General features: G+C 32.7%; 2 protein-coding genes and 1 long non-coding RNA gene across 4 annotated transcripts; 1 reads left to right on the forward strand and 2 right to left on the reverse strand.

Annotated features, from left to right (window-relative positions):
* Positions 1–1,714, reverse strand: LOC18094409 (IRK-interacting protein). Its single transcript, XM_006368649.3, has 2 exons — positions 1,553–1,714; positions 1–1,400 (listed from the first exon to the last, which is right to left on the reverse strand). Exons 1-2 carry the CDS (start codon positions 1,640–1,642, stop codon positions 12–14), a joined length of 1,479 nt encoding a protein of 492 aa, XP_006368711.1. The 5' UTR covers positions 1,643–1,714; the 3' UTR covers positions 1–11.
* Positions 1,715–9,234: 7,520 nt separating this feature from the next.
* On the forward strand, positions 9,235–13,919 carry LOC18094408 (probable protein S-acyltransferase 14). 2 transcript variants are annotated; one of them, XM_024598690.2, is made up of 7 exons: positions 9,235–9,654; positions 10,645–10,774; positions 10,991–11,082; positions 12,143–12,266; positions 12,360–12,445; positions 12,542–12,607; positions 13,379–13,919. In XM_024598690.2, exons 1-7 carry the CDS (start codon positions 9,466–9,468, stop codon positions 13,505–13,507), a joined length of 816 nt encoding a protein of 271 aa, XP_024454458.1. In that variant the 5' UTR covers positions 9,235–9,465; the 3' UTR covers positions 13,508–13,919. The 2 variants fall into 2 exon arrangements, with proteins under 2 accessions (XP_024454458.1, XP_024454452.1); XM_024598684.2 differs by having other exon boundaries at positions 9,237–9,654; positions 10,645–10,891.
* LOC127905595 (uncharacterized) lies at positions 12,737–13,458 on the reverse strand. Its single transcript, XR_008059761.1, has 2 exons — positions 13,322–13,458; positions 12,737–13,172 (listed from the first exon to the last, which is right to left on the reverse strand). It is a non-coding gene; the product is annotated as an uncharacterized LOC127905595 (long non-coding RNA).
* Positions 13,920–14,952: the final 1,033 nt, after the last annotated feature.

The following is a 14,952-nucleotide window of genomic DNA, read 5'->3' on the forward strand; positions in this document are numbered from 1 at the left end:
TCAAACAAAACCTAAGGAGAGGGGGTTAAACCCTTATCATTACTAACATTATGATTATAGTGCCTGCAGAGGACATCACATTTTATCACGTTACCGTAAACATAGAACCCAGGTGCCACCATGATCCTAACCATGGCTGGAACCAACTTCCTTGCCCTGTCTGCACCCATATCCTCCATGTAAACTGAGTCAAAGTTCATCCCTTTATCCACCCTGAAGATTGGCAAGCCAGGGTGCACCGAATTGGCCAAAAGGTGCACCAACCACATGTTTTTAGAAGCACTAAAGAATGCCTGCAACAATGGCTCAGGCCAGGCTCTATTCCACCCCAACATAGCCACAATCTCACTCATTTTCCTGTCACAAAACTTGCTAAACTCTTCACTGAAATGCCTTGTCCCTTTACTCAATACCTCCTCCCATGTCAACTCTTTAAGCACATTAAATGACGCGTAGTTTGCTTCACATCTATCAATTGGGTTCAATATTTGATTTACAAAATTCTTTTGGAACCCAACAGATTCAAAATCTTCAAAGAAAGCTTTGTTCAACAAAGCCTCAAGGCAAAAGAGCACACCTTTAGGATTCTTATAGAATGAAATCTTTATATCATAAGGCTGAAGTAACGCAGATATTCTCTCATAAACTCTAACTCCCATGTGCCTTAGTTGCATAGCGAGTGACCTGCTTAATAGCCTAACAGAGGACCTAGCTTCAGATACTGAAACCAAAAATTGCTCTATCACTTTATCACTAACCCCCATAAGACCATTTTGTTGATATTGATGAATGTTGTAGCCGTGTTCACCTCGATAAAGTGGGTTGTTACTGCTACATTCATCAAGTCCAGACTTCAAATCATGGCAATAAATTTCAAGCATGCTAAGCTTGTTTTCAAGTTCAGCCATTGAGTACTTGAGCCTTGAAACTTCAAGAAGTGCGCCATCTCTCTTTCTTGTTGCTTGAATCAATTTATGAGATAGCTCAGCTACAGCAGTCTTCCATTGCTCTTCTCTTGCTATTGAGGCATCACCAGTGGATTTTGGACTCTTCCTAGTCAATGAAGAAAATATGGACTTGAAAATTCCATTTGGACTTGCAATAGATGAATGCTTGTTTAAGCCATTATTGTCCAAAGGAACAACTGAAATCTTCTCTCTTGCATGTGGATGGCACTTGTTGCAAGAAATTGAACCACGACCGTCATCTCCATTACTGCTATCACCATGTCGTTTCTTGGTGCTTTGCTTGCTGTTTCTGTCATGGAGAGGTGATCTTGGATGGAGCTTTGGCGTCGGTATCTTGTCTATAAAACTAGCTGGTGTTGCTTTGGTAGTAGCACTTTGGCTTCTCTCTTCGCTATATTCATCTCCGTGCTCTTCTTTTTCACATTCTTGAATCTGCGACACCAATTAAAAGAAAAACAAACAACAGCAACAAAGTTAAGAAAACTGGTAATTAAGAAGGAAAATATTGCAAACTTTTAAGTACTGAACCATTTGGTCCGATTAATTAAAGTAAATAATTCTTGAATTCCCCATCGTTTACTTACAGGTGTGATATGAGGGTTTTGAAGAGGGGGTACTACTGTTGGTGCTGGAGGAGGAGAGGAGGAAGGAGAAGAGGAATAGGAAGGAGCCATGTTTATTTGTTATCGATCTCATTTTTTTGTGTAGTTTTCTTTTTAACTAGGAGTCTAGGACTACATGTAGACTGGTCCATCTAGTAATAGACGTGGATATATATGATGTTTTGTTCTTTAAAAAATAAAAAAAATTCTAGGATATGGTACATGCAGCTGTTTCTTATCCGTTGCAGTCTCTTTTCGTTTTCTTTCATTTTCTAAGGTTGTGTCCTATTCGTCCTGTAATCATGGTGATCAATCAGTAGTAAATACTAAGAGTTTAAAAAATGTATTTATTCTTTTTTTATTTTTTTTAATAATTTCAAATTATTTTGATGTATTAATGTTATAAATAAATTTTAAAAAATAAAAAATATTATTTTAATATATTTTAAATAAAAAATATTTCAAAAAACAATTATTATTATAGTACCAAACTACTTAAATAGTTTGACGAGCTAAATAATATTAAAAAATAGCTTTGTGTTATTAGTTTTTGGTGAATAAAATATTATAAGAGCTTTTTTATATATATATATATTAAAAGGCATTAGTTATCAACTTTTCACTGTGGATTGCACAATGCAATTCACAGTAAAAAGGTTATTTTTTTGCTTTTTTTATTTAATATTTTTTTATTTGATTTAATTAATTAATATTAATTTTTTTTTATTTTAGTTATCACACTCTTATGACACAGATTCCAAATTTAACGGGTTAACATGGTTTGACAGGTTAACCTGGTTGATTTATTTTTTTTCTCTTCCAATTTCATCTTTTAATATCGATTTGATTGAGAATTAAACTTCATAATTTATTTTGTTTACTTTTCATTAAATTATTGTGATCTCGTGAGAGGATTTTACTGAACCTCTCCTCGCAAAGCACTATTTATTGGAATAGTGCTTTGCTTTATTTCTTCCTTTTCAATTAATTTTTTTTCAATTTCATTCTTTAATATTAATTTTTTTATTTAGTTATCACACTTTCATGACATGACTATGCAGTCAAACTCATATCAAAGGCTCTTGAGTCTGGTGTTGTAGCCAAATCCAGGGTTCTTGGCCTGGCATTGCAGTTAGACCCACTTAAACTTAGATTATGCAAGTTTATTATTATTATTAATATTAAAAATATTATTATTTGTATTATAAATATTATTATTTTATTATAATGAATATTGCTAATATAACAATTAGAAAAAAAATATTGTTAGTTATAGGTTTTTTTTCTTGCCTTTTTCTTTGTTTTTTAATTAATCTTTTTTTTGTTTGGTTTATTTCTTTAATGTTAATTTTTTTTTCTATTTAGTTATCAGTTATCACTAGGGGTGAGCAAAAAAACCGAAAAACCGATTAAACCGAGAAAACCGGGAAAAAAATAACCGAAAAAACCGAACCGAAAATAAAAACCGATTAAACCGATTAAAATATTTAGAAAAATGTTCGGTTCGGTTCGGTTTCCGGTTTTGTAATGCTTAAACCGGACAACCCAAACCGAACCGAACCGGTTCGGTTTAGAAATAAAAAAACGCTTTCTACCCATTAACCCAGCAGGTTGTTCACGTAGCCGCCCCCTCCCTCTAAAACAAGTATAAATACCATATTTTCTTCTAACCCTAAATTTCAACATTCTCAGCCGCCCCTCTCCCTGCTCTCTGTCTCTCACTTTCAAATTTGTCTTCTTCTCCTTAGATAGCAAAAATCTCTCTTTCAAAAACTTATTATCCTGTGCATCTTTGCCATTCTTACATGTTCCCTCTTGTTGAGCTCTCCTGTCTGAGTGTGTGCTGGCTTTTGTCCTCTCCGATTTGCTTTCCTTTCTTTTTTGGCATCTCTGGTCTCTCCCTAGCTTCAAATCAATTAGTGATGAAAGGGTTTTCTTGAATCAATACCAACACAACTACCACCAAACATCCCCGCACCCGTTTTGCTTACCATGAAAGGGTTTTCTTGGGATTTCAGAGAAACCAAGATCTAAAAACTCTGCACTCTCAACAGTGTCTGTATCAATGCTATCGATGCTTTTCTTGTCTCTCATCTCTCAAATCTGTATTCTTCTCCTCCATGCTTTTTGATGATTTTACATTTCAATAACTTTTGATTTTCTTTTTGTTTTTTTGCAGTCAAATCCTTTTGTTTTGTATATTTTTTTGCTGGGTTTAACTTCTGGACAAGGAGAACAAAACGAAAATTGGAGTTGATTTTTTGGGAAATGGAAGCAAGTTTAAAAATTTCGGTTTGAACCGGTTTGGAAGGGGAAAAAACCGAACCGAACCGAACCGAAATTAATCGGTTTGAATCGGTTTCGGTTCGGTTCGGTTCCAAAACTAAAAATAAAATAAAATCGATTTGGTTGTATATTTTGGTCCAAAACCGGACCGGACCGAAAATGCTCAGCCCTAGTTATCACACTCTCATGACAAGAATTTCAAGTTTGATGGGTTATCCCGGTTTGGCGGATTAACCCCGTTGATTCATTTTTTTTTCTTTCAATTTCATCTTTTAGTATTGATTTGATTGAAAATTAAACTTCATGATTTGTTTTGTTTACTTTTTATTAGATTATCGTGATCTCATGAGGGGATTTTACTGTACCCCTCATCGCAAAACACTATTCGTTGGAATAATGTTTTGCTTTTTTCTTTTCTTTTTTTTTTCGTTTCAATTAATCTTTTTTTTTTAATTTTTTTTAATATTAATTTTTTTTTATTTAGTTATCACAGTTTCATGACACGACCTTGCAACCAGACCCACATCCAAGGCTCTTGAGTCTGGTGTTGCAGTCAGACCCAAGACTCTTGGGCTGCATTGCAAACAAACTTACTTAAACTTAAGTCATGCAATTTTAATATTGTTATTAATATTAAAAATAATATTATTTGTATTATAAATATTACTATTAGTATTATAATTAATATTATAAACATTACTCTTAGGTTAAGAGTTGCAGCTATATCTAAGACTCTTGGGTTCAGCTTTGCAAATAGACCTAATTGAATTTTAGATTTATTTTATATTTTTTATGTAAAAAAAAATAATCCATAATATAACGCGGACCACTTAACTAGTATATATATATAAAAAAAAACAGTATAAGCAGTAACCTCAAAGTACCTCCAATTATTTTCTTAGATATCACTTATCATCGAGCAAATTTGTTTTCCGTTCATTGATTTTTTGTTCTTTCATAAAATCCTTTTTTTTTTCAATCTCTTATTCAATTAGATAATGAGATGATAACTAAACAACAAAATCACTTACTCTTATATATGTTAATATCGAGTTTATATACACGATAAAATAATATCAAGTTATAGTAAATTTAAGTTGGTTTCAGAGGTACTAGTTTTTTTCCCGCGCCATGTCATAGTATCATTTTTTTAAAAAATATTTTATTAGATTTTATGGAAATTAATATAAATATTTGAAAGAATTTTAATAATTTAAATTATGAACTGAAAAATACATAATTATTAAGTCAAAATCATGTCTTTTTTATGTATTTTTTTTATTTGACATAGTCATGACTCTTTTTTTATTAAAAGTTTGGTTTTCTTAATATAAATTTAAAATATCTAAAATTAAAAAAATAGAATTCAAATGATTTGAACTTAATAGTAAAAACTGTATTTTTTTAGACAATTTTTTTTTTTGTTATAGATTCATTTATTCTTTTTTTTTTACCATCAATGTTTTTTTTTATCAAAATTTTGGTTCTCAATATACTTATCATGTAAAGAAAATAAAAAAAAACAAAATTAATGTCTCAATTATTTTCATCCTCTTTATGAAGAATAAAAGAATAAATAGTTTGAATTTCATATATAATTATTCATAAAATAATTTTTAATATTATAAAAAAAATTCTAATTTTATTTGAAAACTATGACATGGTCAATCATTTTTTTAATAACATTTTAATAATTTTATTTAAAAAGAATTTTATTATATAATTAAAAAAAATAGGAAAGGCCAATGTAAAAAAAGACTAGACACATTTGAATCCGGAAGGATGAGATCATCTCATGCATGGTCTAAAATATAAAATTTTAACTTATTTTTATCTAAAAACGCTTTAAAAATATCCTTAAAACCTCAAAAAACCCTTTTTCTAACCCCAAAATATTATTTGATCACTCTAAAAACTCAAAATAAAATTAAACAAAAAGATTTATATAAACTCCCATCTACTTTTTCTTAACATAGATAAAAAAAAAAAATACTTCCATTAAATTTCATTTTCTAAGATGAAGTCATTAATACTAAGATTGATTTTTTTAAAATATAATGTAATTATCCAAAACTTTTTTATCCTTTTTTTTCCGGTGGTTTTCTCTCTTGTCTTTCATCAAAAATAAAAAAAACATCTTATCTTCTCTGCATACAAAAAATAAATGTTTTATCCTCTTAAATTTTTACATGTTTGTCACTTGATAATACTGGAGCATCATAGTATTCCTTGTTACAAAAAAAAAAAAAATTCAACGAAGGAAAGTAAACATTTTTTAATGAAGGTTTTCTACAACTTCATCTCATTCCTGCCAGTACAGTGAGAATATGGTATTACTCTAAGCTATACAGTAAATGAGCAAGCGAATTAATATTATCATTCGATCGATGTCAGCTACTCAGCTAACTAAGTTATTTAGGGACGATGGTCGGTGGATGCATTGGATTAAATCCCCAGGTACTAGCTCGAACTTCCTCCATACATATTGATTTTTTTTTTCTAATTAATTTCAACTTGAAGTTTACATTCTTCCTTTCTAATAAGAAATTTTATCATCAAAATTAAATAATACACTTGAGTTTCTAAATAAATCAGGATATTTTTGTTTCATCTTCGATTTTCTTATCCATGTTTTATTTATTTATTTATTTATTTATTCTGACCTTACTCCATAAATGTTGATTTTTTTTTTCTCTAATTAATTTCAACTTGGGGTTTACACTTCACAACAGCCATCCTCGTACCTTAAGGTGAGAATTGACTGACCATAAGATATATTTTGCTAGTTCCAGGTGAGCCGGGGATTTCCAAATTTTGTATTGAATGATTTCCGGAGGGGCTTCTTTTTCATTCTCCTTCTTTTTTATTATCAAAGTAAGATCAAACGTACAATACTTGCCAAACGAATCAATGAAGAATGTAAAAGGAAGAAAGCGAAGTGTTTGACTCTTTCCATAACTCACACAAATGAGGAGGCCCGCACGGACCCAAGATCCTGATGAAACAGGAAAGAAAAGCTTCCGTTGAGCACATATGGCCGGGCAGGTCAATTTTTAGGTGTCCTTCCCGGACAGTGGTTCACTGTGACATAATAAAAGTCAGCCAAAATCTATGGCTAGTAAGCTCTCTGCTGGCAGTGCTGGGTCAGAGTCCTGGCACAACAATTTAATTTTTGCTGCAAAGTCCCTTCTGGACGGTCGGTCACCCTGGCGTTTAAAGTCGTTTGCTGCCATTAAAACGGGACCAGAGAGCACATACCGAGGAAGGAGTCTCCAGCGTGGTGAACATTCTAAATAGATGGAAAGACTGATTCCTTTGATCTTTAAATGAAAATGGAAAAAATTCCAAGATTAAGGTGTGAATGCATCCAATACCGCAAGCCCAGATGCTTAAGGCGACTCCGGTACGTCAATGAAGCTCCCTTCTGTTAAAATCAAGCCACAACTGGTTTGAGGCGAGGTCAAAAATAATGCCTGATGATGTTAATGAAGGCAGCGTGTGACATGGTGCCATTATGGTCATAGTTAATTAATTATATCCACCCTATGCCCATTCATGAATATTTTATCTCGTCATTCTTGAGGTTGCGAGTGTTGGGGGATTTTAGTGCAAGGCTACAAAGTACAAACTAAGTTTATTTAATAAATTTAAAGGAAACTTAAATGATCGGTTTTTATTTAAGACAATAAGACAAAAAATAAAAAAGAAAGTCGGATCATATAAACTTTTTAAATTTATAAACCGGGTTATTAAACTGAAAATATCATACATGAAAAAATAGTGAAACTCAATCCCCAATAAATCTAACATTGAATGATGAATTATCACATTATTACTATCACTATTAAAGCTATTATTTTTATTATTATTATCATTACTATTATTATTGCTATCATTACATCTATCACTATCACTACTATTATTAATAAGTAATATCATTATTATCATGATCATTACTCTATTATTATTATTATTGTTATTAATAATACAATTATTATTATTATTATTGTTGTTATTATTATTATCACTCCTAATATTACTATTGTTTTTATTCTTATCACTATTATAATTATAATTATTATTATTGTTATAACAACTATTATTATTATTATTATTATTATTATTATTATTATTATTATTATTATAAACTATTATTACCATTATTATTATTGTTAATATTATTATAATTATTAGAAATATTATTAGCACCATTATTATTACTATAGCTATTATTATTATTATTATTATTCCTATTAATAGCATTGTTATTATTATTATTAAATAATTGCAGAGCGAGGGGGAGGGAGGCTGGTCTTGCATGTGAAGTTAATAAATGAGACAATGGGGAAAGAGAGTGCCCCTCTTTTAAGCGGTGATCGTTTATTTATTTTGCGCCAGCAGACTGTAGCCGTGTTGTCGTCTACCTTTGCACGCGTTTAAAAAATACTTTTTTGAAAAAACTATACTACCAAATAGTACCTAGGCCTAGATGCATGGTGAGTCCGGACAAAAACACAACCATCAAACAAGGATTGGAACCAGGGGCGCATGCGCATACCCTTGTGCACTGTTACAACAATATTGAGGATCATAGATTCTTGACCGATTGATATTGAGGAGTGTCTGTATTTTTTTTAAAAAAATTATATTTTATATTTTAAATTATTATATATATATATTTAAATCATTTTGATATGTTAATATAAATGATAAATTTTAAAAATAAAAAAATATTACTTTAATTTATTTCTAAATGAAAAACACTCTGAAAAACAACTGCAATCATAATAATAAATATTATCTTAGTAGAAAAAAAATCTGCTTGAACCATTAACCCAATTTTATTATACTACTTTAACAATCATTTAAGTACTAAGTTTTTTCAAAATTTGTTTCCTGCTAACAATTTTATAGTATTTTTTTAAAAATAAATTTTGATATTTATAATTAAATTAGTTTGTTTGGTTTTTTTTTAAATGAAATAAATTTTAACGGCGTTGAATTGGAATAAAAACCATGAATGATCCTGCCTGAATTTTTATTGCAAGAACTCCTAAAATAATGATCTTTAATTGAGGGAGCAAAAAGTACAAATGCTAGGTATAATTATAAATTATGATCTTGTTTTACCAACATATTAAACAAATTTAAAACCATTTTTTACATTATTAACAATTATTATTGTAATAATTTATTTTTATAAAAACCTCCCCTCTCATCATGCATCAGACAAAACCTAAGACGACAATTTTGCCCGGCAAATTTAGAGGGAGCGCAAGTTTAGAACCAAAGATAAAAACTAAAGCCCAATAGAGAATCAATTGTCAAACGCAGCCCATATTGAATAAGGGACCATGGTCCGCACTGGATGTTCTCTTCTTCAACATCCAACGGAACACAACACGATTTTCAGACAATAAAAGTTTCCAAGTCTTTGCCACCCAAAAAGGACAAGGAAAAAAAAGAAAAAAAGATCAAGTCTTCACCTTAATTTTAAAAGACTAGAGAATCCAACCACAGCCCATTTATCATCTCCATGGTTTGACCAGCAAAGTCTGATTCTTAGGTTCAATAAAAAGAAAATTGTGCAGAAATCAGGAGAGGCGGTAATGGCATGGAACGTGTTCAAGTTTTGCACAGCACTGCGAGCTCTTGGTTCTATCATGATAGCATTGGTCCTTGGCATAATTGGGGTTACATATTATGTTATTGTTGTAGCTAATTATGGTCCCGCTCTTTTTCATGGTGGCCTTGATTCTTTTGTCGCTCTCCTTGTCTTGGTTTTGTTCCATTCTTTGGTAAGTTACAGTTTCCTTTTTTTTTTTTTTTGAAAGTTTAGTGTTTTTGCTTGCTATTACCGATGTTCTATGGTTGCTTTAATTTGTATTGCACGAAAAGCTTGAATTTTTAGGCCAATACTTGAAATGGTAACCGTGCTTTGAAATGTAAGCAACCAATGCGTACGTCGAGCCGGTGTTAAGAATGTTGTTTATCTACGAATGAAATTATATACATGGATTTCAAAGTGCGTTTCCTTATTATGATATTTATTTCTAGTTTTTAATGTTATGTAGCAACATTTACCATTGAAACTAAAAAGGGCTTTTGAGCGGCCACACACACACATTTATAGCATTGTCATACCAGTTTATATGCAATTTAAGTTTTGGCTATCACAGGATAGATTTTGGTTAGCTTGTATGCAGTTCATGTTGATTCGTTTTGCTGAGAGAAGTTATATTTGAACTCAGTTTCCCCTAGTTCTTACCAACCAAACAACGGATTTCTATGCTGGTTCCTTGATTTTGTTGATTTCCATACAGGCAGGTGGGGTTGACTTTAAATTGAACATCTCACAAATCCCAGTTTGCTAATGGTCGTTAACTGGTGTATCACTATCTAGAACAGTTTTGTGTTATTCATTGGTCCTTTTACGTTGTAGTATGGATTGGATTATTTGGGGGGAAATGAGTTGTGGGACTTTGGAAAGCTGTCTTTCTCTCCCATGTATAGCACAACATATGGAAGGAAAATGATGGGTGTTATTCCTTCACCTGATTATCCACCGAGGTATGTGGCTGGCTGCCACTGGCTTCCATGTATGCTGGATAATATCCATGCACAATGGATGCTTCCATGCGAGCCACCACTCTAAGTGGGTGAGATAATGTAGGTGAACTTATTCAGTGAACATAGTAATGGTGCTCTATTTAAAATTGAGTTTGTCCAGTAACTGTATAAGGAACTCTATAGAACTGAATTTCTATTGGTGGGATTTGGTTATGTAGCTGGTGATGCTATTGTGGAGCTACTTTACTACTGTTCTGACTGATCCTGGTGGTGTCCCACCAAATTGGAGGCCATCAATAGACGAGGAGAGTGGCGATGCAGATCCATTGGTCGGATTAGCACATGAAGGTACGGGTTTAGATTTAAATCAGTCAGCTATGCTTGGTGAGCCAGCTAATCCAAGAACACGAGCCTGTCGAAAATGCAATTGGTTTAAACCTCCTCGCTGCCATCACTGTTCTGTTTGTGAGTTTTTCTTTTTAGGGTTTGCATGGATTTCTTTTCTAGAAGCCTAGCTGTTGTTTCATTTCAACTAAAGGTAGCTTCATTTGTTAATTGTTTCAGGCGGGAGGTGTATATTGAAAATGGACCATCATTGTGTATGGGTTGTGAATTGTGTCGGGGCATTGAATTACAAGTATTTTCTTCTTTTCTTGGTATGTTAACTATCATAGAAAAAAACTTGGATATATTGATGCATATGCCTGAGTGGGAATGGAGATTATTTCTATCAAATGAATGAACTTATCATTGTATCCAGCTAATTTATGGTTTAACAATTTTGAAACAAACTTTCTATATGACATAAAACATAAATCAGCATATGAGAAATGGTTTATATGTTTATAGCTTTGTCTCGACTCATTCAAGTCTTTTACTCAACTTGCAATGAGAGACAAGTGCTTTTGATGGTATCAATTGTATGCCTGTATCTTCACAGCATGCCTGCTCACCCTTAAGTATCACAAAAATGTTTGTGACTCGACTATATAGAAACTAACCATTGCCATGCATAAAGATGGAGCTTGTACAGATAAATGTGAAATTCTTATGGCACCTATAAGGTGCCTGTTGCTCTTGAAAGCTGTATTAAAAAATACAGGATAAATGATCTTATCTGTGCCAAATCATATTTTTATGTCATTATACCTTTATACTTTCCTTTCTGTGAAAGCATCTTTCCTGACCTTCCAGAATAAATTATATAAATTTGCTCTATCTTTTTCACTGATCTCCTCGCCGTTTTGATAACTCCATTTTCTCTGTTTTCATTCTGAGGGTTGCAAGATTCGCAACTTACAAGCACCAAGAAGGCAAATAACTTTTTATTCCATATATAACTTTTGCAAATTCCAGACTCATTTTATTTCATGCTTTTGCTGCTTTACAAGACTTATGCTTGAGATAGTATTCTTTAATACATTCTTGCAAACACCCTAAAAAACATGATATGTGATGCTTTAAATTCATCTACAGATGGCTGGTGCAACTAGCCATTGAGGTGCATCTAAAGCACCAGTCATTCTTGTCATCTGTGCACTCTTGCAAACAACCGCCCCCTCTGTTTTTTCTGTTGTGGAGTGTGGACATAAATTGATTGCTAATAATTATTATATCCCCTGCTTTTCAGTTTTTAAGCTTACCATGCTACAAGCATATTTTCTGTTCTCTGATACGAACTCCCAATCTAATTTTGGTTGCTTTTTCCTTATGCAGTTTTACACATTTCTTGTGACAACTCTTGTCACTTTATCATTATTGCCGCAGTTTTTAGCATTTTTTACTGTTGGTGAAAAAAATGGAACACCAGAGACCCTTGTAGCCACTTTTGTCACATTTGGTAAGTTGGACGAAAATCTGTATATTGTATCAATTTTCATTTCTTTTCTGTTTCCTTTTCCTTTTCCTTATTTTTATGCTTTGATTATTTCAGTCTTGAACTTATCATTTGCATTGAGTATTATGGGCTTCCTGATTATGCACATATCATTGGTATTAGGCAATACCACCACCATTGAGGTGATGCCTTTTGCTCCCCCCCCCCCCCCCCAACATCGTATATTAGCAAGGCATTCAGCTAGTGCATCGATTAAAAGCTCATCTTCTTTCTTTCAGGCATTTGAGAAGAAATCCAATCCTAAATGGCATTATGACCTTGGTCGAAGGAAAAACTTTGAACAGGTTACTTTTGGTCTTTCTGTTAATCTTTATCCAACCACTGTGTATGCATGCTTGCTTCATTGACCTTTTGATTTATAACCATTTCATCATATAAGGAGGTTTTTCACACTGTGCTTGTGCTGCTAGATCAGAAAAAACCTGCATATGTTGCACACTTGATTCTGAATTTCCACGAAGTAATTGCAGACCTATTACACATTTACACAATTGAACAGACCTCTTCCATGAACACAAGGGCCACACTGTTCCTTGAAATTGAGGTTTGGATTGTAATGTAGTCTACACTGTTCCCATTACACATTTCCATAATCACTTCCGTTCCCCAGCATAATTGATTCATAGATAAAACTATAAATTGAGGTTTGGATGAAATCAGTTGTGTGTTTCAGTTTTACTCAACCACAGAGTCATGCTTGTTCATGTCCCCATAATTGTTGACATTCATCCCAACCCATATTCTTATTTTATTGAAGTCGCATTTCACTTAGAAAATTATCATCTGCTCATAGCAATTGGGCGGACATGGACATTGACATTTCCCAAGCTGCCGGCACTGTATGTCAAACTGCACATAGAAAATGTTGCAATAACGTGAGATTCAAACTTTGGCATGTGAATGGTTCTAGGCTCGGCTTTTACATGGTCCGAAAGCCTCCCCATGATCATGTTTGCTATGATTGGTCATGCTATTGAATGTAGGATTAAGTTTCATACCTACACATGCAAAGTAAAATGCTGATCATGGTGGTGAAGTATTGTTTTCTATGTCAGGTGTTTGGGACGGATAAGAGATACTGGTTCATCCCTGCTTATTCAGAAGAGGATTTGGAATGCATGCCAGTGCTTCAAGGTTTTGAATATCCAACAAGACCAGACTTGGATGAGCTCCAGCAGTTCTAACGGCATTTATCAGGTTGAATGACATTAAACCGTCTTTTAGTGCTTTGGCAATCTGGAAAAGGAGGCTCACTCGAGCGGATCCGAACGAGGAACATGGAAGTATATTTGTGTAGAGATGCGTCCATTTTGAAAAACAAATATGCTGTTCTTGGAACGTCGTAGTGCGCGCAGTTGGGGAAAAACAAATTCTAGCAATACCACCTTTCAACTATTATCCTTCATGAAGGCATTCTAAAAGTTGTACATGTGTTTTGAGCTCACTATCCCGTGAATGTGTAGTTCTCACCACAGAGAAAAGTGGCTACATGCATGGAACATTGGTCAATCAATCTTTACTCAAACTGCAAAATCAGGTGATTAGTTCAATACAAATAATATATAGATAGTATTTACTTGTTTTTGTATTATAAAAGTGTCTTTTAAAAAAAATGAAATATTTTTAATTTTTATTTTTAAATTAATTTTGTTATAGTATTACAATATCGTTTTAATATGTTGGTGTTAAAAATAATTTTTTAAAAATAAAAAAATTATTATTCTGATGTATTTTAAAGCAAAAGGCATTTTGAATTCAAATAAATATTCTCAGCATTTTCAAATATGCATGATATTTCAAAACATAAACATAAAACGGATACAACTCAGATAGCATCGGACAACTGCAAAATTTCTACCATGAAATCACGGACAGACGGTGAAAATATATTCACAGAAAACTCGCAAACTGGATTGGAGTCCCACTCCATTCCTACTCTCAAAAGTCCCAAGAAATTTGATCTTCGGATAACAAACTGAGACAAGGACTCAAGATCCATCCATACAGTGGTGGTCATTGTAAAGCGCACATAATTATGGCCCTAAAGACTGCGTTTGTAATGGCAAACATGACCAGAAGTGATGCCATTACCCCCCATCACTCCACCACCTCCGTAATCATTGTTATCATTGCCACTGCCATCCCACAACCACCGCCCCAACCTCGCATCACAACCACCCCCACCACTAACCTCTCCCCCACTCTCATCCCCCAACTATTACCATCGTCACTTTATTATCATATTCTATTTCCACACTGTTTTTTAAATTATTATTTCCTTAACATTGTGAAACATCTTATGCAAAACTAACACTTTAGATTATTACTAAACTTTTTACACATGATACTCTGGAAGTTTGATTTAAAAAAAAATTTGAACGCTAAAAAAATATATATATGAGCAATTGAGCATCACTAATTTGCTTTAAAATAAAAAGATTTTAACTATTGCACATTACAATGTTTTTTTAAAAAGTATTAAAACGGTTACATACTAAATGATTTTCTTTTAATATTAGATAGTAACATGTTAGATTGATCTAGATTAATTCAGGTTTATCAAGAAAAACTCGTGATCCAGATCATGAGACCAAACAAAAAATAAATTGAAATAAATTGAAAAGTTCGA

This window comes from Populus trichocarpa, chromosome 1 (genome assembly GCF_000002775.5).
Source record: "Populus trichocarpa isolate Nisqually-1 chromosome 1, P.trichocarpa_v4.1, whole genome shotgun sequence".
Lineage (NCBI taxonomy): Eukaryota > Viridiplantae > Streptophyta > Magnoliopsida > Malpighiales > Salicaceae > Populus > Populus trichocarpa.

Bases quoted from the DNA above. Each gene is read 5' to 3' on its own strand.
- LOC18094409 (XM_006368649.3), bottom strand. From the start codon at position 1,642: ATGGCTCCTTCCTATTCCTCTTCTCCTTCCTCCTCTCCTCCTCCAGCA. The intron at 1,401-1,552 runs GTAAGTAAACGA...TTGGTGTCGCAG, and splicing joins AAAACCCTCATATCACACCT to ATTCAAGAATGTGAAAAAGA.
- LOC18094408 (XM_024598684.2), top strand. From the start codon at position 9,466: ATGGCATGGAACGTGTTCAAGTTTTGCACAGCACTGCGAGCTCTTGGT. The intron at 9,655-10,644 runs GTAAGTTACAGT...TTGGTTATGTAG, and splicing joins TGGTTTTGTTCCATTCTTTG to CTGGTGATGCTATTGTGGAG. The intron at 11,083-12,142 runs GTATGTTAACTA...TTCCTTATGCAG, and splicing joins AGTATTTTCTTCTTTTCTTG to TTTTACACATTTCTTGTGAC.